The sequence below is a fragment of the Cotesia glomerata genome, linkage group LG8 (genome assembly GCF_020080835.1).
Source record: "Cotesia glomerata isolate CgM1 linkage group LG8, MPM_Cglom_v2.3, whole genome shotgun sequence".
In the NCBI taxonomy this organism is placed as follows: domain Eukaryota; kingdom Metazoa; phylum Arthropoda; class Insecta; order Hymenoptera; family Braconidae; genus Cotesia; species Cotesia glomerata.
The window spans coordinates 2,979,706-3,002,108 of NC_058165.1; the positions used below are offsets into that span (position 1 = coordinate 2,979,706).

At 24.9% G+C, this 22,403-nt stretch overlaps 1 protein-coding gene across 1 annotated transcript; it reads right to left on the reverse strand.

Moving 5' to 3' along the window:
* Nucleotides 1-9,548: 9,548 nt before the first annotated feature.
* On the reverse strand, nt 9,549-22,149 carry LOC123270639 (putative sodium-dependent multivitamin transporter). The gene is made up of 8 exons (XM_044736770.1): nt 21,931-22,149; nt 17,868-18,033; nt 15,160-15,381; nt 14,500-14,840; nt 14,313-14,432; nt 12,406-12,623; nt 12,099-12,316; nt 9,549-10,326 (listed from the first exon to the last, which is right to left on the reverse strand). The coding sequence occupies exons 2-8, from the start codon at nt 17,985-17,987 to the stop codon at nt 9,784-9,786; spliced, it is 1,782 nt and encodes a 593-aa protein (XP_044592705.1). The 5' UTR covers nt 17,988-18,033; nt 21,931-22,149; the 3' UTR covers nt 9,549-9,783.
* Nucleotides 22,150-22,403: the final 254 nt, after the last annotated feature.

Consider the following 22,403-nt stretch of genomic DNA (forward strand, 5'->3'; position numbering starts at 1 on the left):
ATTTTTAGAGAACTTAACTTAGCGCTATTAACACTTGGTTTATGAATGACTGTACGCAAAGAATCGATTATGTGTGCATTAGGGTGGCGCAAAAAAACCGACAATTTTTTTTTTTTTTGAGTCTCGAGTGAAAAAATGTTAGTTTTTGATGTTTTAAAAGCCCTCACCAAAGGACAGCTTAAAAAAAAATTTTTAAGAGGTCACTCAAAATTTTTTAAAATTTCAAAAATCGTCAAAAATCGAATTTTTTTGTTTTTATTTTTTTTCTCGTTACGGTATAATTTTATAGACCAAAAAAAAATAAGTTTCTGAAAGTTTCAGTTCAAAATTTAAATTTTGAAAGGTCGCTCATAATTTTTTTTTTTTTTTCTTCTTTAATTAGTCATATCGCCGACTTTAAGTGTTGGGAGTGGTACGTTGGGGTCTTTTTGGTTTGAAAAAATCTTAACCTACGCGGCAAGGTCAAATCTCAACCAAGCTGGTTTCTAAGACCAGCTTGGGATTCGAACCCACGCCTGGCAGTTGATTAAATAAAATTATTAAATTAAAAAAAAATTATATTTTCTATGTTGTGCTTGATTTTTAGTTCATCTCGTGATGTATTTTTATCGATTATGGTACTAAATAAAAAAAAAAAAATGCATGGAATTTTAATTTGAATAGTAAAAGGTCGCTCGAAAAAATCTAAACTAATGCACTAATAAATTGAAAAAAATTATGAGCGACCTTTCAAAATTCAAATTTTGAACTGAAATTTTCAGAAACTTATTTTTTTTTAGTCTATAAAATCATACCGTGACGAAAATAAAAATAAAAAAAAAAAAAATTCGATTTTTGACGATTTTTGAAATTTAAAAAAAATTGGAGCGACATCTTAAAAATTTTTTTTTAAGCTGTCCTTTGGAGAGAGCTTTTAAAACATCAAAAACTAACATTTTTTCACTCGAGACTTAAAAAAAAAAATAGTCGGTTTTTTTGCGCCACCCTAATGTGCATGTATGTATAGTTTTGCACTCGAGTAAAGTTATTTCTTTGTAATAATTCTACACTTTGTGCTTATTGTAAATTGTATTGAATTAAAGTATCAACTGACTGGTTAGCTATCTACTGCTTATGTTTGTATTGTGGTTTCGGTGATTGGATACTTTGGTAAACATTCCGGAGAATGGGAACCAGGTAGTTTGATTGAGAAAAATATTCTTTAGTTAGCTATGTGTAGTGTATATGTAAGGAAAAATATCAAGGTGTTTTGATATTATTGACCAGAATTGGGAAATTGATAGATTTTATGACGCAATTTTTTCCGGTATTTATAGGTACACTGATAGAAGGATTTATTTGTATTAAAAAAATATTTGTTAATAGTTAACAAATCATTTATTAGAGACCATTTTTTAGTATCAAACAAATATTTCTTAATATTTAAAATGATTTGTTTGTATTTAATAAATCAGATATTCATTTATTAAATATTAATAAATCTTTTTAAATACTAAGAAATATTTGTTAAGGACTAAAAAGTGGTCTCTAATAAATGATTTGTTAAATATTAACAAATATTTTTAACTATAAACAAATCCTTCTATCAGTGTAGTTTGCCGGCAAAAGAGAAAGAATGGTGGGGCTGAGGATCGAGTGTAACATCAGTGATTGAGAAATGATATTGTATCTTGTGAAATATTGAAATTTTTTAAAATATAAGTTCATCTCGATGTTACACTCATCGAGACCTTTCATTTGAGTACCCACATCAATATTTCATATATATATATATATATATATATATATATATATATGAAAAATACATAAAAATGCATGCGGGTACTCAAATGAAAGCTCTTGATGAGTGTAACGTCGGAATGAGCTTATATCGTAAAAAATGTCAATAATTAAGAAATTACATTGTATCTTGTCATCTAATGATATTTTGAAAGATATAAGCTCATCTCAGTATTACGCTCATCGAGACCTTTCATTTGAGTACCCACATCAATATTTCATATATTTATATGTATATATATATATATATATGAAAAATACATAAAAATGCATGCGGGTACTCAAATGAAAGCTCTTGATGAGTGTAACGTCGGAATGAACTTATATTCTAAAAAATTTCAATAATTAAGAAATTACATTGTATCTTGTCATCTAATGATATTTTGAAAGATATAAGCTCATCTCAGTATTACGCTCATCGAGACCTTTCATATGAGTACCCACATCGATTTTTCATATATTTTATATATTATAAATGGGTGATTCTCTGTAAGGACGTCTTAAATCTGTACAAAATTGTCCGACCAAATTATTTTTGATTTTATTAGAAAAAAAATTAACAAGGGCTACAAAACTATCAGCTTAATCATAATAAATAAAAAGCCGATTTATTTTTTGCTTTTTCGATATTTGTGTATCTTTTGCCATATAACATCACAGGGGACAGTTTGCCAGGGGACTGTTTTTTTTATCAAATTGAGAAAAATCAAGCAAATTATTTCAATGTATTCAACTTTTCAAGTTCTCAATCAATGTTTACATTAATTAGAATAATATTAAGACTTATGGATCGAATTTTATAAATAAATTATAAATAAAAATAGTTGCCAGGGGACTGAGTTTTGAAGTGGCCCAGACACATATTTCCAGCACAAACGGTGCTTTGACACTAAATAAAATGCCGATAAAGCGCTAACAGCCCTATGGTTAATAACTCAAGGCTATTTAGGTCCTTATAAACCTTACAAAAGGTAAAATAACACGCTAGATTTTTTTTTTGGCTTTGAACTTCTGGCAAGGGACTGTTCTTAAAATGCCTGGGACAAACTTTGGTTTAATGAATTTAATGAAACAAATTAATTTTCGGTATTTTTTATTGAAGATGATTGTTAGTTAACTAATTAAGTTTATGAACATTACGGACCAAATTTTATATTATGCACGAATAACTTAATATTTAATCTTAAAGTTTTAATTTTGGGAATGGGACAGCCCAGGGGATTGTTATATCGGTGGTTTACGAATTTATAGCAAAAAAACCATAATTTATTTCATTTTAGTTTTCAATACTCCAAATAGAAATGTTTTTTTACTTTCGTGATAAATTTTTTTTAGTAACAAAATAACAATTTTTCTAATAAAAAAATGCCTGGGACAGCAAAAAACATCCTTACAGAGAATCACCCATATATATAAAATATATAAAAATGCATGTGGGTACTCAAATAAAAGCTCTTGATGAGTGTAAAATGGAAATGAGCTTATATCTTTAAAAATGTCAAAAATTAAGAAAAGACCTTGTATCTTGTCAACTACTGACAATTTTAAAGATTCAAGCTCACTCCCATATTATACTTATCGAGACCTTTCATTAGGTGACTGAATGGTAGTTATGGACAATGTCTCAGATAGCTTAACTGGTAGAGCCTTTGTCGCGTAACCAAACGATCAGGGTTCGAGTCCCGGTCTGGGCTGTCTGAATTATTTTTTCGGTTACCGAAAAATTCCTACTGAGTAAGGTCTCCCCTCCCCCGTTTATTCTTTATTTCCCCAGTTCCCAAATTTATCTTTAATGACAAATTTAGCTATAAATTATTTTATTACTTTACTTTATTAAATAAGTAAAAATAATCAATTATTAAATTGTTTAAATTATTTTAAATTAAAATAAAGAATTTTGACGAATATTGGGAAAACTTAAATTAAAAAAAAATTTTAACACTATTTTGACTCATTAGTTACGCTCGAATTTCCTTAATCTGTTTTGAAATAGGACAATTGTGGAATTAATATACAGAATAATAAAAACTCTATTAATTTACAACATTTTTTTTTTTATTAACAATTAAATTATTAATTAATACCATCAATTTATATAACAATGTCTTATACAAAACATAACTACTTTCCCTTCCTTCTACTCTTTAGCAACGCCCCTAACTGTTGCCTAGCAACCTTTAGCTAACCTAGAAATTATTGCCTAGCAACAAGACTTTACAAATCCTTCACCAACGTTTCGTATAGAAGAATAAAAATATATTTTAATTTTTAATGCATTTTATCTAATACAGACTAAATTATCATAATCATAATTGTACATAAAATATAAATGGTCCATTATTTTCGCGTATATACATAGCAGCATAAGGTAAAAGACCCAATACCGGAATGATTTGACAATTATTATTTTATATTTTATCTCGTACTCAATCAAATTAAACAAACTTTTCTTTATTAGAAACCTCAATCTTTTTTTTACATAATAAAATATGAATGAAACTTTAAATTATATTGGAAATATTAAAAAAAAATGTTAATGATGTCAATAGTCTTAGATTTCTGACTTATCAAGGTCTCTTAATGGTTTTGCTAAGAAATCACTCGATGATCTTAAGCTCATAGAAACCTAATGGAAATACTTTTCACTAAAATTTTTTTTTTATGTATTAAGGGGTTATACGCAGTTGCAAAGCTAAAAAAACAACATTTTTTTATGAATTTTTTTCTAGACACAGTTTTTAACTATCAATTACAAGTGATGGTTATTTAAATAGAGCCTACTTTCAAGAATACAATAGCGCGTCAATCATGTAAAAATATAAATGTGCACCGCTCCTGTAGAAGATGTTCTGAACGACCTCTAAAAAAAAGGCGCTTGGCGGTGATCTCCATTTCAGTGGTTTGGATTATCTGAAATTAAAAAATATGGTGAATTCTTTTACAGGATAGATTAATGCAGGTATTGGACGAAGAAATAAGAAAAATTTTGATTTTTGACAAAATGGCGTCTATTTGTAAAAAATTTTTCGTTTTTGTTGAAAAACAATTTTCCAAATTGTTAAAAAAAAAATAGCAATAATTTTTTTGAATCTTATTCCTTCGTCCAATACCTGCATTAATCTATCCTGTAAAAGAATTCACCATATTTTTTGATTTCAGATAATCCAAACCACCGAAATGGAGATCACCGCCAAGCGCCTTTTTTAACTTCCCGCTAAGAAAATCGAAGATTTTCAAAAATCGGGAAGTTATTGTTTTCACCCCGTTTTACAAAAATCGAGTTTTCATCAGATCTCGACGTTTGAAGATCACAGGAAGCTTCCCTGACTATCCCCGTGAGGTTGTCACGGTGTCTGTATGTATGTATGTATGTATGTATGTGTGTGTGTGTGTGTGTGTGTGTGTGTGTGTGTGTGTGTGTGTGTGTGTGTGTGTGTGTGTGTGTGTGTGTGTGTGTGTGTGTGTGAAAGTATGTGAACCGCTTATAACTTTTGAACGGCTTGACCGATTTCATCGTGGTTGGTGCCATTCGAAAGGGCTTGACCAAACTTAGATTTGGAAAACTATTTGGACCGATTCAGATCAATAGATTTTGAGAAATCTTCAAAAAACTGAAAAAAAAATTTTTTTCAAATGTGGTTTTTTTGGAATAACTTTTAAACGGCTTTATGGTTCAATTCCAAGAACTAATCAGCTCTTAACCCCAAAAAACCACGTCGATCGCCACCAGTCCGGTCAAAATCGGTTGATTCGTTCGAGAGATATCGTGAACGAAAGAAAACCGAAAAAAGTGTTTTTTCGAAATAACTCCGAAATTCCTAGCGCGATCAATTCAAAATTTAAGATTCTTTGTGAGGCTTGAAAAACTGCGTCGAATGCTGCCAACCGCGTGAAAATCGGTTTATTCATTCAAAAGTTATTGCGGTTTAAAAATTCAAAAAATAGTGTCTTATCAAATCTCTATCAGGCTTTTGAGCTCGAAGAGCTCAAAAGCATAGGAAAGCAATCTCTTTGAGCTCGGAGAGCTCAAAATAACCCATAAATTGTATTTTTAAGCTCGAAGAGCTCAAAAACATCATTGGTGCAATTTTAAGCGCCTAAGTATGGAATTAGCGGGAAGTTGCAGGGATGGCCTTCAGGGTCAACCGTTTTCCTAATTTTTTTAGAGGTCGTTCAGAACATCTTCTACAGGAGCGGTGCACATTTATATTTTTACATAATTGACGCGCTATTGTATTCTTGAAAGTAGGCTCTATTTAAATAACCATCATTTGTAATTGATAATTAAAAACTGTGCCTAGAAAAAATTCATAAAAAAATGTTGTTTTTTTAGCTTTGCAACTGCGTATAACCCCTTAATACAAATACTAAGAATTCGATGCAATTAATTGATAATACAAAATAGACCCTATTGTTATTTAAAATTTACTGTTCGTCTATTGGTACACCCGAAATGAGCTAATACCCAGTATCGGAACAGTCAGCAATATTGATATTATTTATTGACATTTACGATATATACTGTGTTGATTGCTTACATCAAGCACAACAACAAAAGTTTTTGTGAAATAACATTTAATACAGAAAGTAATTTTATTATAAAAATTGTTTCAAATATTCGTAAATTTTAACTTGAAGAATAAAAGCAAATTTCTGTTTTGAAATTTTCTTCTTTACATAAGTGTCATCAAGTATAATCTTGAATCGTTTATTTTTTTTTTTTTTTTTGATTTTTAGTAAAAATTTATTTGATTTTTTAATATTAAATAATTATTGTTAGTTTCACTATGCATACATGTCATTTGAGTTCTGAATTAACTGCTTAATTTTTTATAGGTAGTAGTAGGATGCCGAAAGTTAAGTCGAAGATAACATTTTATAAATTAGTTTTATAAATTCAGAAAAATTCACATAAAGTATTATGATTTGTTTATTAATTATTTAATTAATCCAGGTTACGAAAAGCGGACTCTTTAGATTAAAAAAATTAGTTTTATTTATCGTTCCGATACTGGGTCTTTTAGACTTTTTCAAAAAACATGTTTTTTTTTAATATTAAATTCGACAAAATTGATAAATTTAATTATTTTCGTGTAACTACATGTTTATTCTATATGATTGGATAAAATATTATTACTAATGAACCGTTTGAATATTTTCTAAGTAATAAAAACCAGTCATGTACCCTTCGTCGTTCCGGTACTGGGTCTTTTACCTTATGTTATTTAAAAAGCGCACTTGCTCAATGAATATTTTTGTTTATATTACATAATGTTTTAATTCTTTAAAAAAAATCACTTTTAAAATACTGTTATTTCTTTATCAGTTGATACATTGTAATATCTAATCAATTGAAGATCTAAACGATACTTCTATAGTAATATAAAATTAGAATTACTATCTATGATATCATTCAAAAGATAAATGAAATTATAATTACATAATAAAATTCGTTAATCTAATCAAGTAATGTTTAAATTATATAAAAATATTTTAAATCTCCACGGAAAAAATATTTGAAAAATTTATGTGTTTTATAAATATATATGTATAAATAAATATATATGTTTTATAAATATATTTTTTCAACGGGAATATTTATTTTTGGTTCATGAATTTTTTTTTTTTTTTTTTTTTTTCGTACATGGAATTTAATGAAGTAAATTAAGTAACTTATTTAAATTTAAGTACTTATTTTTTCACGATGGAACCAGTTCAAAGAACCAAATTTTTCTCTCAGTGTAGTGAGATTTCATTAAAAAATAAGTTTATGAGTTTAAAAATTTGCAATTATAAATTTTTAAAATTTTTAAACTAGAAATTCCCTTATTATTTTTTTTTTAATAATCAAAAGGCTCATCGAGACTTTTCAATTGAGTACCCACACGAATTTTGATATATTTTTCATTATACATATGTATAATATATATAAATATATTAAAAAATTGATGTGGGTACTAAAATTAAAGGTCCTGATGAGGGAAACATCGAAATGAGTTGATATCTCTAAGAAAGTCAATAATTAAGAAATTGCATTGTATTTTGTCAACTGACGATATTTTTAACGATACAAGCTCATCCTGATGTTACTCTCATCGAGATCTTTCATTTGAGTACCCACATGAATTTTTTACATATTTTACATATTTGATATATATAATATTTATGGAATATATAATATATATGAAAAATTGATGTGGGTACTCAAATGAAAAGTCTCGATGAGTGTAACATCGGAATGAGCTTATATCTTTAAAAATGTCAATAATTAAGAAATTACATTGTATCTTGTCATCTAATGATATTTAATATCTATATATCTAATGATCTAATGATATTTTAAAGAATCTAAACTCATCTCGATGTTACACTCATCGAGACCTTTCATTTGAGTACCCCCATGAATTTTTCATATATTTATATATATTATATATATGTATATATGAAAAATATATAAAAATGCATGTGGGTACTCAAATGAAAGCTCTTGATGAGTGTAACATCGGAATGAGCTTATATCTTCATAAATGTCAATAATTAAGAAATTACATTGTATTTTGTCATCTAATGATATGTTGAAAGATCTAAACTCATCTCGATGTTACAGTCATCGAGACCTTTCATTTATGTACCCACATCAATTTTATATATATATATATATATATATATATATATATATATATATATATATATATATATATATATATATATATATATATATATATATATGTATATATGAAAAATATATAAAAATGCATGTGGGTACTCAAATAAGAGGTCTTGATGAGTGTAACATCGGGATGAGCTTATACCTTTAAAATTGTCAATAATTAAGAAATGACCTTGTATTTTGTCAACTAATGATATTTTTAAAGATATAAGCTCATTCCGATGTTACACTCATCGAGACCTTTCATTTGAGTACCCACATCAATTTTTCATATATTTGATATATTTATATATTTCATAAATACCATATATATCAAATATATAAAAAAATACTATCTGGGTACTCAAATGAAAGGTCTCGATGAGTGTAACATCGAAATGATTTTATATCATAAAAAATGTCTCTAATTAAAAAATTACATTGTATCTTGTCAACTACTGATATTTTAAAAGATATAAGCTCGCTCTAACATTATACTCATCGAGACCTTTAATTTGAGTACCCACATCAATTTTTCATATATTTTATATATTTATATATTTATATATATTATATGCATGAATATGTGAAAAATATATCAAAAATGCAAGTGGGTACTTTAATGAAAGGTCTCGATGATTGTAACATCAGAATGAGCTTATATCTTCATAAATGTCAATAATTAATAAATTACATTGTATTTTATAATCTAATGATATGTTGAAAGATCTAAACTCATCTCGATGTTACACTCATCGAGACCTTTCATTTGAGTACCCATATCAATTTTTTTGTATATTTCTCATATTTGATACATATGATATTTATGGAATATATAAAATATATAAAAAATTGATGTGGGTACTCAAATGAAAGGTCTCGATGAATAGAACATCGGAATGAGCTTATATCTTTGAAAATTTCTATAATAAAGAAATTACATTGTATTTTGTCAACTGATCGTATTTTTAACAATGCAAGCTCATCCTGATGTTACACTCATTGAGACCTTTCATTTTAGTACCCACATAAATTTTTTATATATTTTATATATTTCTTTAATATCATATACATATAAATTTCTTTAATTTCCAAATTAGAAATTCTTCTATTTTTTTTCATAATAATTTGTCATAAAAATCCAAAAAATTGTTAGATATCAACTTCAGTTTTATATTATTTCTAAATTATGTAAAATTTACTAATTATTGTCATTAATAATCAGTATTGTCATATTTTCTCTGTACTTATACTTCTTATTTCAGAACTTAAAATTAACGCGACTTTTTTAAATTAGAAACTAATGCTTATTTCCAAAAATAAAAAATTTGAGCACCCTAAAAATTAAAATAACATTAAGTACATAATGATTCTTGAGTTTTGGCATCAGCCACATCATCTCTTACTTGGTACTTTTTTAAATTAACTTCACGTGACTCTTCTCCGCAATTATTTCTCTGTCTACTGCGAATGCGCCGTGCAATGCATGGAAAAAATAAATCAGGATCAAGATTTTTCTTGACCTGGTCCAGTCCCAAAGATTGCAACACATTGCTGGTGATCCAACCGACTACGATGGTCATAACGACACCTATTGGCGCGTACCATAAGTAAGAAATGCGGTAGAGATAAAAGAATTCTTTTTTTGGATTAAAATTATTTTGAAAATTCAACGTTCCATTGAATTTTGCGAGTAAATCACTATCACAGCCTTCAATAGACATCGGCAAAGCCTGGGGGAATGGTCTTGGGCCTCCGAATGAAATCCATATCAAAAATATCAACGATAATGTTGTTCCAAAAATAGCGCCGCGCTGAGTTGATGACTCGAATAACATCCCAAGGGTGAACAAACCTACTAAAGGACCTCCAACTACTCCAAAAATCGTCAAGCTCATCTGCAATAATTGAAAAATGTCATTTTAAACTGCACTGAGAGAACAAATTTATTTTTGAAGAAATGAGAAATGTTGTGAGAAAATTGAATTTAATAATTAAAAAATGATTTCATTGTATTTTCTTAATTATTGATATTTTTGAAGATATAAGCTCATCTTGATGTTAGACTCATCGAGACCTTTCATTTGAGTACCCACATCAATTTGTTATATATTTTATATACATGTGATATTTATAAAATATATAAATTTATGAAAATTCTTGTAGGTACTCAAATGAAAGGTCTTGAAGAATGTAACATCGAGATGAGTTTATATCTTTGGAACTATCAATAGTTAAGAAAATAAAATGTCATTTCTTAATTATGAAAATTTTTAAAGATATAAGGTCATTGCGATGTTACACTCGTCGTGATCTTTCATTTGAGTACCCACAAGCATTTTGATATATTTTTCATATATACATATATACATATATATAAAATATAAAATATATGAAAAATTGATGTAGGTATTCAAATTGAAGGTCTCGATGAGTGTAACTTCAAGATGAGCTTATATCTTAAGAAATATCAATAGTTAAGAAAATACAATGTAATTATTTAATTATTGACATTTTTAAAGATGTAAGCTCATCTCGGTAATATACTCATCGAGACCTTTCATTTGAGTACCCACATGCATTTTGATATATTTTTCATATATACATATATATATATATATATATATATATATATATATATATATATATATATATATATATATATATATATATATATATATATAATATAAAAATATATATATAATATAAAATATATAAAATAAAGATATATATATACATATATATATACATATATATATATATATATATATATATATATATATATATAAAATATAAAATATATGAAAAATTGATGTAGGTATTCAAATTGAAGGTCTCGATGAGTGTCACTTCAAGATGAGCTTATATCTTAAGAAATATCAATAGTTAAGAAAATACAATGTAATTACTTAATTATTGACATTTTTAAAGATGTAAGCTCATCTCGGTAATATACTCATCGAGACCTTTCATTTGAGTACCCACATACATTTTTCATACATTTGATATATTTAACAAATATCATATATATAAAATATATGAAAAATTGATGTGGGTACTCAAATGAAAGGTCTTGATAAGTGTATTACCGAGATGAGCTTATATCTTTAAAAATGTCAATAATTAATTAAATAGAATTTCATTTCTTAATTATTAACATTTTTAAAGATATAAGGTCATTCCGATGTTACACTCGTTAAGACCTTTCATTAAAGTACCCACATGCATTTTTTATATATTTTATATATTTTATATATTTGATATATATGATATTTATGAAATATACAAAATATATGAAAAATTGATGTGGGTACTTAAATGAAAGGTCTCGGTGAGTGTAACATCAAGATGAGCTTGTATCTTAAAAAATATCAATATTTAAGAAAATACAATGTAATTACTTAATTATTGACTTTTTTAAAGATGTAAGTTCATCTCGGTAATATTCCACAAATATCATATATATAAAATATATGAAAAACTGATGTGGGTACTCAAATGAAAGGTCTCGATATTGCCGAGATGAGCTTATATCTTCAAAAATGTCAATAAAAGTTTCCCAGATTTTGAAAAAAAAAGAATTTTGCCCTTTTTTTCAAAATAAATTTTTTTTTTTAGGGTATAAAAAATTGAGTAATTCTAAAAAAGTAATGGATAAATGTAATTCTACCTGAAGAATACTGTTCAAATATTGAGCGAGAATCGCCAAAAGTATGCAGAAAATTCCCAAGATGAAAGCTAAAACTTTGCTACATATCAGTGATTTTTTTGGAGAAAATTCCTTCCCAGTGCAAATAAAATACAGCGGCTTTATGTAATCTTCTAAGCTAATTGCCGCAAGAGCGTTCAAGGCCGCAGATATAGTGCTTAATCCAGCGCTAAAAATACCTGCGATATAAGAGTGCTATTATTAGAATTTGATAAGAAAAAAATAATATATAGTGTTTTTAGCTCAATTAAGATTAAGATTGACAAACCTGCGACAAATAATCCAGGTAAACCGGGAAGCGATGATGTCATGTCCATGATGTACAGTGGCATCAACATATCGTTTTTTTTTATTGTTGTAATTGTTACTGGGTCGCAATTGAAGTATTTACTATAAATTGCTAGGCCACTGAAACATGTCATTACTGAAAGTAATGTTAAGATTGGCCAACTTAACCATAGTGCCTTTTGAGCTGATTTTAAACTCCTGTGAACAATTAAATAATTATTTATTACATGGATACATTCAAAATAATCCGGCTTATTAATACTAATTATTTTTTCCCAAATCTAGAAAATTTTTATTGACATTTTTTTAAGAAATAAGCTCATTTCGATGTTATGCTCATCGGGACCTTTCATTTGAGTACCCACATGATTTTTTTACATATTTTGTATATTTCTCAAATATGGGATATATATATATATATATATATATATATATATATATATATATATATATATATATATATATATGAAAAATTGATGTGGGTACTCAAATGAAAGGTCTCGATGAGTATAACATCAAGATGAGTTTAGATCTTTGAAAATATCATTAGTTGACGAGATACAATATCATTTCTAAATTATTTACATTTTTAAATATATAAGCTTATTCTGATGTTACACTCATCGAGACCTTTTATTTAAGTACCCACATGACATTTTTTATATATTTTATATATATGGTATTTGTGAAATACATAAATATATAAAATATATGAAAAATTCATGTGGGTACTCAAATGAAAGCTCTTGATAAGTGTTAAATCAGGATGAGCTTACATCTTCAAAAATATGAATGATTAAGAAATGACCTAGTATTTTATCAACTACTGACATTTTTGAAGATATAAGCTCATTTTGATCTCACCTTCATCGAGACCTTTCATTTGAGTACCCACATGATTTTTTTACATATTTTATATATTTCTCAAATATGGGATATATATATATATATATATATATATATATATATATATATATATATATGTATATAATATATAAAATATATGAAAAATTGATGTGGGTACTCAAATGAAAGGTCTCGATGAGTATAACATCAAGATGAGTTTAGATCTTTGAAAATATAATTAGTTGACAAGAAAAAATGTAATTTCATTATTACTAATATTCTTTAAGATATAAGCTCATTTCGCTGTTACTCTCATCGAGACCTTTCATTTGAGTACCTACATGCATTTTTTATATATTTCATATATTTAATATATAGGATATTTACGAAATATATAAAATATATGAAAAATACATGTGGGTACTCAAACAAAAGGTCTTGAAGAGTGTAATAACGAGATGAGCTTATATCTTTAAAAATATCTTTAGTTGACAAAATAAAATGTAATTTCATAATTACTGACATTTTTTAAGATATAAGCTCATTTTGATCTTACTTTCATCGAGACCTTTTATTTGAGTACCCGCATGCATTTTTTATATATTTTATATATTTAATATATGTGATATTTATAAAATATATGAAATATATGAAAAATAGATGTGGGTACTCAAATAAAAGGTCTTGAAGAGTGTAATATCAAGATGGGCTTATATCCTTGAAAATACCATTACTTGACAAGAAAAAATGTAATTTCATCATTACTAATATTCTTTAAGATATAAGCTCATTTTGATCTTACTTTTATCGAGACCTTTCATTTGAATACCCACATGCATTTTTATATATTTCATATATTTAATATATATGATATTTACAAAATATATAAAATATATGAAAAATACATGTGGGTACTCAAACGAAAGGTCTTGAAGCGTGTAACATCGAGATGAGCTTATCTCTTTGAAAATCTCATTAGTTGACAAGATACAATATTTTTTCTCAATTATTGACTACTATACAATTATCATATCTACTTACTTAACAGTCAGCATTCGTTGTACTTGAATTTGATTGATTCCATAGAGTGACAAAAAAGTACACATTCCACCAATTATAAGACCCCAGCAAGTATGTCGCTCAGTTGGATCCAATGAAAAGCTGTGATTCCGTAAAAACGTACAATATAGCGTAAAAAAAATCAAACTATAAAAAATTGATTACAAACTTGTTAAAGTTCAATCGGCCACCCTCTCTCGCAATTTCCCAAATTTTATCAAGCCCACCAACTGAAGAAGCTGCAGTGGCTATGATAATTATCAACGAAGCGAACATTAAAAAAGCCTGGAAGATGTCAGTAATCAAAACAGCTTTTATCCCTCCGATGCTTGAATAAAAAGCGCAGGCCAAACCAACTGATAGAATACTAGTGAGTTTTTCCATTCCAGTTGTGGTTTTAAATGCTAATGCTGGAGCGTAAAGCACTATTCCAGAGTACAGCAACATTTGCAACCATACTATGGAGCTTGCTAATATTCTTGCTGATACGCCGAATCTTTTTTCTAAATACTGAAAAATTATTCATTTATTTATTTTTTATTTTTTATTTTATTTATTATTAATTTTATTTTTTTATTTTTAGTTTTTATTAATTTTATTTTTTTATTTTTTTTTATTTTTAGTTTTTATTAATTTTTTATTTATTTATTTTATTTATTAATTTTTTATTTATTTATTTTATTTATTAATTATTTTTTTTATTAATTTTTTATTTATTTATTTATTTTTGTTTTATTTATTTTATTTATTTATTATTTTTTTTATTAATTTTTTATTTTTTTTTATTAATTTATTAATTGATATTTTATTTTTATATTTAATTAAATACCTCATAAGTACTTGTAGCTTGTAATTTATAAAAAACTGGTAAGTATCCGTAGCAGACTATTGGTGTTCCAATTAAATAGGAAAAATTAATTACGACAAATATCGCGCCGTAAGTATAATTTTCAGCTGAGACGCCTAGTAATGTTATTGCTGACATAAATGATACCATCAAGCAAATACTGATAGATATTGGGCCCATAGATTTATTTGCTGAAAAATATTCCTGTAGACAGAGAAGAAAAATTATTTTTATGATGAAAATGATTTAATTTAGAGTTAATATATATGATTAAGAAAATTATAAAGGACTTGTACGTTGGATATAATGATAAAGTATTATAAAGAGGCTAAAAAAATTTTTTTTGAAAAAAAAAAAAAGTCAATTTATTATAAGTATTTAGGCTGCATTTGAAAATGATCTATCTCTACATACATACACTGATAAAAGGATTTGTTTTTAATTAAAAATATTTGTTAATATTTAACAAATCATTTAGTAGAGACCACTTTTTAGTATTAAACAAATATTTCTTAGTATTTAAAATAATTTTTTTGTATTTAATAAATCTGATATTCATTTATTAAATTTTAATAAATCTTTCTAAATACTAAACAATATTTATGAAGGACCAAAAAGTGGTCTCAAATAAATGCTTTGTTAAATATTAACAAATATTTTTAACTATAAACAAATTCTTTTATCAGTGTTATTAAGAAATTACCTTATATCTTGTGAACTATTGACATTTTTAAAGATATAAGCTCATCCCGATATTACACTCATCGAGAGCTTTCATTTGAGTACCTACATCAATTTTTCATATATTTTATATATTTATATATTTCACAAATACCATATATATAAAATATATCAAAAATGCCATGTAGGTATTTGAATGGAAGGTCTCGATGAGTGTAACATCAAAATGACTTTATATCTTGAAAAATGACAATAATTAAGAAATGACAGTGTACTTTGTTATCTAATGGCATTTTTAAAGATATAAGCTCACCTTGGCATTACACTCATCGAGACCTTTCATTTAAGTACCCACATCAATTTTTCATATATTTCATATATTTATATATTTCACAAATACTATAGATATAAAATATATAAAAAAAGGCATGTGGGTACTTAAATGAAAGGTCTCGATGAGTGTAACATCGAAATGAGTTTATAACTTTAAAAATATCAATAATTAAAAAATTACTTTGAATTTTGTCAACTGTTGACAATTTTAAAGATATGAGCTCATCTCGACATTACACTCATCGAGACCTTTCATATGAGTACCCACATAAATTTCTCATATATTTTATATATTTATATATTTCACAAATACCATATATATAAAATATATCAAAAATGCCATGTAGGTATTTAAATGAAAGGTCTCGATGAGTGTAACATCAAAATGACTTTATATCTTGAAAAATGACAATAATTAAGAAATGACAGTGTACTTTGTTATCTAATGGCATTTTTAAAGATATAAGCTCATCCCGATGTTACACTCATCGAGACCTTTCATATGAGTACCCACATCAATTTTTCATATATTTTATATATTCATATATCTCACAAATACCATATATATAAAATATATCAAAAATGCCATGTAGGTATTTAAATGAAAGGTCTCCATGAGTGTAACATCAAAATGACTTTATATCTTGAAAAATGACAATAATTAAGAAATGACAGTGTACTTTGTTATCTAATGGCATTTTTAAAGATATAAGCTCACCTTGGCATTACACTCATCGAGACCTTTCATTTAAGTACCCACATCAATTTTTCATATATTTCATATATTTATATATTTCACAAATACTATATATATAAAATATATAAAAAATGGCATGTGGGTACTTAAATGAAAGGTCTCGATGAGTGTAACATCAAAATGAGTTTATATCTTGAAAAATGGCAATAATTAAGAAATGACAGCGCATTTCGTTATCTAATGGCATTTTTAAAGATATAAGTTCACCCTGACATTACACTCATCGAGACCTTTCATTTGAGTACCCACATCAATTTTTCATATATTTTTATATTAATATATATATGTATATATGAAAAATATATAAAAATGCATGTGGGTACTCAAATGAAAACTCTTGATGAGTGTAACATCAGGATGAGCTTATATCTTCAAAAACGTTAATAGTTAAGAAAGTACAGCGCGATTTAACAAAAGTTATTATTCAATAAAGCAAAATTTTATTATTGCAAGGTTGCTAGTTAATCTTTTTAATTAAATAAGTAAGGATTTTTTTATCCCTCAAATTCTTTCCCTTGAATCTTAAAAGAAATTAATTAATTAATTAATTAATAATTGTTTAAAATGATCAAATATTAATCAAGCTTAACTTAATTCTAATTTATTTTAATAAGCATAAAAAAATTTATCACCATTAATAAAAAGTAAGTAAACAAACAGATAAAAAATAACAAATCTATCTAATTAACTATCGACCATCGTGTCACTAGATAACGAGTAATAATAAAAAAAATTTTCCACTATCCTTGTTATCAGTTTAATTAAGAAGCTAAGCTCATATTATATTCTCTCTCTCATTTATCACAGATTATTCATGCGAAGAATTGAATTACCATGCAAGAATATTCTCAATAGAGTTATATATATTAATAGATATATAGATATATCAAGCAGTTTATAACTTAATTGTTTAAATTACCTCGACTGTTTTCTGTTTGCCTCCAGTTAATCTGTAATACAAACCAATTGCGATACTTATAGCTAAAGTCACAGCAATCACGCTGTAATCTGCTAATCCCAGAACTTTTGTTTCTTCCATTTTGTATTTATTAATTATTATTTATGAATAAAAATTTTTTTTGATCCTGAAATCAGTCGAAATTTTATTGTTGAAAATTAATTACTGAAATAAACAAACTTAATAATTTTTTTATCAAATAAATTATTGAAAAAAAAACTTATTTAAAAAATTTTATAATTAGAAACTTTAAAAAATTATAAATAAAATTTTTTAGACTTAATCAAAAATATAAAGTTTTTTGGGACCTCAAAATGTGATCGTCCGATGAAAACCAAATTAAAAAAAATATTTTATAGTTGTTATAATTATTAATAATTACAACTTTAAATTTTTGATTATTTTAATAAAAAAAATAATACACATGAATTTAGCAAAATATCGAGCTTTTATTTTTGAGAGATGTATCGCCTGAAAATTTAACGATATAAAGAAGTTCTATTGTAATCGATTGTTTCCTGAGAGATTTTAAAAGAAGGATTTTTTAAATTAATTTGTTTTTATTGTAGAGTTTTATACTGAGAGTTTTTTAAAATAAAGATTTCTCCTGAGGGATTATAAAATGTAGAGAAATTCTCTGTAGAGATGCTTCCCACCCATTACACTGATAGAAGGATTTATTAACTATTAATAATTTAATTTAATTGAAGACAATTATTTAATTTATTAAATTTTAATAAATATTTTTTAACATTCAATAAATATTTAATTGGGAGGAAAGTACATTTATTAATAGTTAATAAGTATTTATTAATAGTTAATAAGTATTTATTAATAGTTAATAAGTATTTATTAATAGTTAACAAATATTTATCAACAGTTAATAAATATTTTATTGAGTGAATTTGTTTGGCTTGCAATGTCATATGATATAAAGATTGCTTATAAACAAAAATCATCTTTATAAATTATTTTCATTAATTATATTACATTATAATAACGTTTATTGTAAAATAGCAAATTCTATCACAGTTCATAATTATCTTTTGTATTTTTAAATATTAAAAACGTTAATTTATTTAGTAAATTTAATTATTATCATGTATTCCAGCTATAGAGTTATAAAAAGTGTCAAAAGAAAATTACTATTTTTGCTTTTTATTTCAAATAAATATTTGTTAACAGTTAACAAATATTCATTAACCATTAATTAATATTTATTAAAAGTTAATAAATTGTACTTAATGAATTACTTATTAACTGTTAATAAATATTTCTTAACAGTTAATAAATATTTATTAACATTTAATAAATCGTATTTAATAAATAATTTATTAACTGTTAATAAATATTTATTAAATCCTATGTTAAAAAATCATTTATTAACAGTCAATAAAGCTTATTGAATATAAACAAATCTTCCTATCAGTGTACACTGATAGAAGGATTTATTAACTATTAATAATTTAATTTATTTGAAGACAATTATTTAATTTATTAAATTTTAATAAATATTTTTTAACATTCAATAAATATTTAATTGGGAGGAAAGTACATTTATTAATAGTTAATAAGTATTTATTAATAGTTAATAAGTATTTATTAATAGTTAATAAGTATTTATTAATAGTTAATAAGTATTTATTAATAGTTAATAAATATTTTGTTGAGTGAATTTGTTTGGCTTGCAATGTCATATGATATAAAGATTGCTTATAAACAAAAATCATCTTTATAAATTATTTTCATTAATTATATTACATTATAATAACGTTTATGGTAAAATACCAAATTCTATCACAGCTCATAATTATCTTTTGTATTTTTAAATATTAAAAACGTTAATTTATTTAGTAAATTTAATTATTATCATGTATTCCAGCTATAGAGTTATAAAAAGTGTCAAAAGAAAATTGCTATTTTTACTTTTTATTTTAAATAAATATTTGTTAACTGTTAACAAATATTTATTAACATTTAATAAATCGTATTTAATAAATAATTTATTAACTATTAATAATTTAATTTATTTGAAAACAATTATTTAATTTATTAAATTTTAATAAATATTTTTTAACATTTAATAAATATTTATTTGGGAGAAAAATTCATTTATTAATAGTTAATAAGTATTTATTAATAGTTAACAAATATTTATTAACAGTTAATAAATATTTTATTGAGTGAATTTGTTTGGCTTGCAATGTCATATGATATAAAGATTGCTTATAAACAAAAATCATCTTTATAAATTATTTGCATTAATTATATTACATTATAATAACGTTTATTGTAAAATAGCAAATTCTATCACAGCTCATAATTATCTTTTGTATTTTTAAATATTAAAAACGTTAATTTATTTAGTGAATTTAATTTTTATCATGTATTCCAGCTATAGAGTTATAAAAAGTGTCAAATGAAAATTGCTTTTTTTACTTTTTATTTTAAATAAATATTTGTTAACTGTTAACGAATATTTATTAACATTTAATAAATCGTATTTAATAAATAATTTATCAACTGTTAATAAACATTTATTAAATCCTATATTAAAAAATCATTTATTAACAGTCAATAAAGCTTATTGAATATAAACAAATCTTCCTATCAGTGTACACTGATAGAAGGATTTATTAACTATTAATAATTTAATTTATTTGAAGACAATTATTTAATTTATTAAATTTTAATAAATATTTTTTAACATTTAATAAATATTTATTTGGGAGGAAAGTTCATTTATTAATAGTTAATAAGTATTTATTAATAGTTAACAAATATTTATTAACAGTTAATAAATATTTTATTGAGTGAATTTGTTTGGCTTGCAATGTCATATGATATAAAGATTGCTTATAAACAAAAATCATCTTTATAAATTATTTGCATTAATTATATTACATTATAATAACGTTTATTGTAAAATAGCAAATTCTATCACAGCTCATAATTATCTTTTGTATTTTTAAATATTAAAAACGTTAATTTATTTAGTGAATTTAATTTTTATCATGTATTCCAGCTATGAGTTATAAAAAGTGTCAAAAGAAAATTGCTATTTTTGCTTTTTATTTTAAATAAATATTTGTTAACAGTTAATAAATTACTTAATAAATATTTGTCAACTGTTAAAAAATATTTATTAACATTTAATAAATCGTATTTGATAAATAATCTATTGTTAATAAATATTTATTAAATCCTTCGTTAAAAAATGATTAATTTAGTTAATAAATCTTATTAAATACAAACAAATCCTTCGATGAGTTTCACTCTAAAAAATTAAATAAAATATTTTGGAACTAATTTTTTTTTTTGAAGAAAAAAAAAGAATTGTTTAATAATGATTTAATTATTGTAAAAAAAATCAGCTGTCTCTTGACCATTTTTTTTAAATTTTATTTAAAAAATTTGTTCAAAAAAATTATTTTAAAAAATTTCATTTTTAATTTATTAAAATTTTCAAAAGTAAATTTTTTTTTGCAGAAATTTATTTTTAAAAAAAAATTATCAAATATATGCTACTTTAATTTTTATATAAAAAATTAGCTATCACTTGACCATTTTTTTCAAATTTTATTTAAAAAATTTGTTCCGAAAAATGATTTTTAAAAAATTTCATTTTTAGTTTATTAAAATTTTTAAATGTCAATTTTTATTTCCAAAAATTTATTTCTTAAAAAAAAATTATTAAATATCTAATACTTTAATTTTTATAAAAAAATTATACACTAAAGGAAGAATATAAGTAGATATTCATTAACTGATAAATTAATTGACTTCAAAAACAAGTTATCGCTGAACTCACGTGTCAATATTGCTCAACAAACTTATTACATAAAATATAAAATTTAAAACTTTAAAAATTATTTATTAAATAATAATTAATTATTTCTTCTCGCAGAAATTTTTTTTACCGATCACAAAATTGAATTTTTAACGTAATAAATAAATTATAAACAAATTATGAGCCGATATTTAAATTGACGTAAAAAAAAGTAAGAAAAAAAACAAGACTTACCTTAAAACACACTAATTAAAAGCCGGTAACAATTGAGTTAACCAGCAGAATGTTTCCATGCATATGTATGTTCGTATTTCATAATAAGAATCTATAGACTGTTGTCCCCACTCATTGTCAGTAAAATCGGTGGAATAGTTTGTCGGATATAAATTAAATGAAGAGCGAATATAGCGAAGACATGTTAGTCACGCGTAACTTTATTAAATTCCTTTCAAATAATAGACATGCTCATGCGCAATCAAATCAGCTGTTCTTACAAATCATGCGCAGTGATATAATGACAGCTTGGTTCGGTACTGACACGAAAATCGCCGATCGTAAGCGAATATTGAGCGCTAGCTTTAAATTGGTAGAATTACAGTCGGTTATTTGTTTAGGACTTGGATTCAGAAGCACCGGAATATATCTCGTGAAGTGATATGTTGTTATACTCATCGAGACCTTTAATTTGAGTACCAACTTGTATTTTT

Coding starts and splice junctions, on each gene's coding strand:
- LOC123270639 (XM_044736770.1), bottom strand. CDS start 17,987: ATGGAAGAAACAAAAGTTCTGGGATTAGCAGATTACAGCGTGATTGCT. Junction 14,841..15,159: donor AAGCTACAAGTACTTATGAG/GTATTTAATTAA, acceptor ATAATTTTTCAG/TATTTAGAAAAAAGATTCGG. Junction 12,317..12,405: donor ACCTGGATTATTTGTCGCAG/GTTTGTCAATCT, acceptor CTTATATCGCAG/GTATTTTTAGCGCTGGATTA.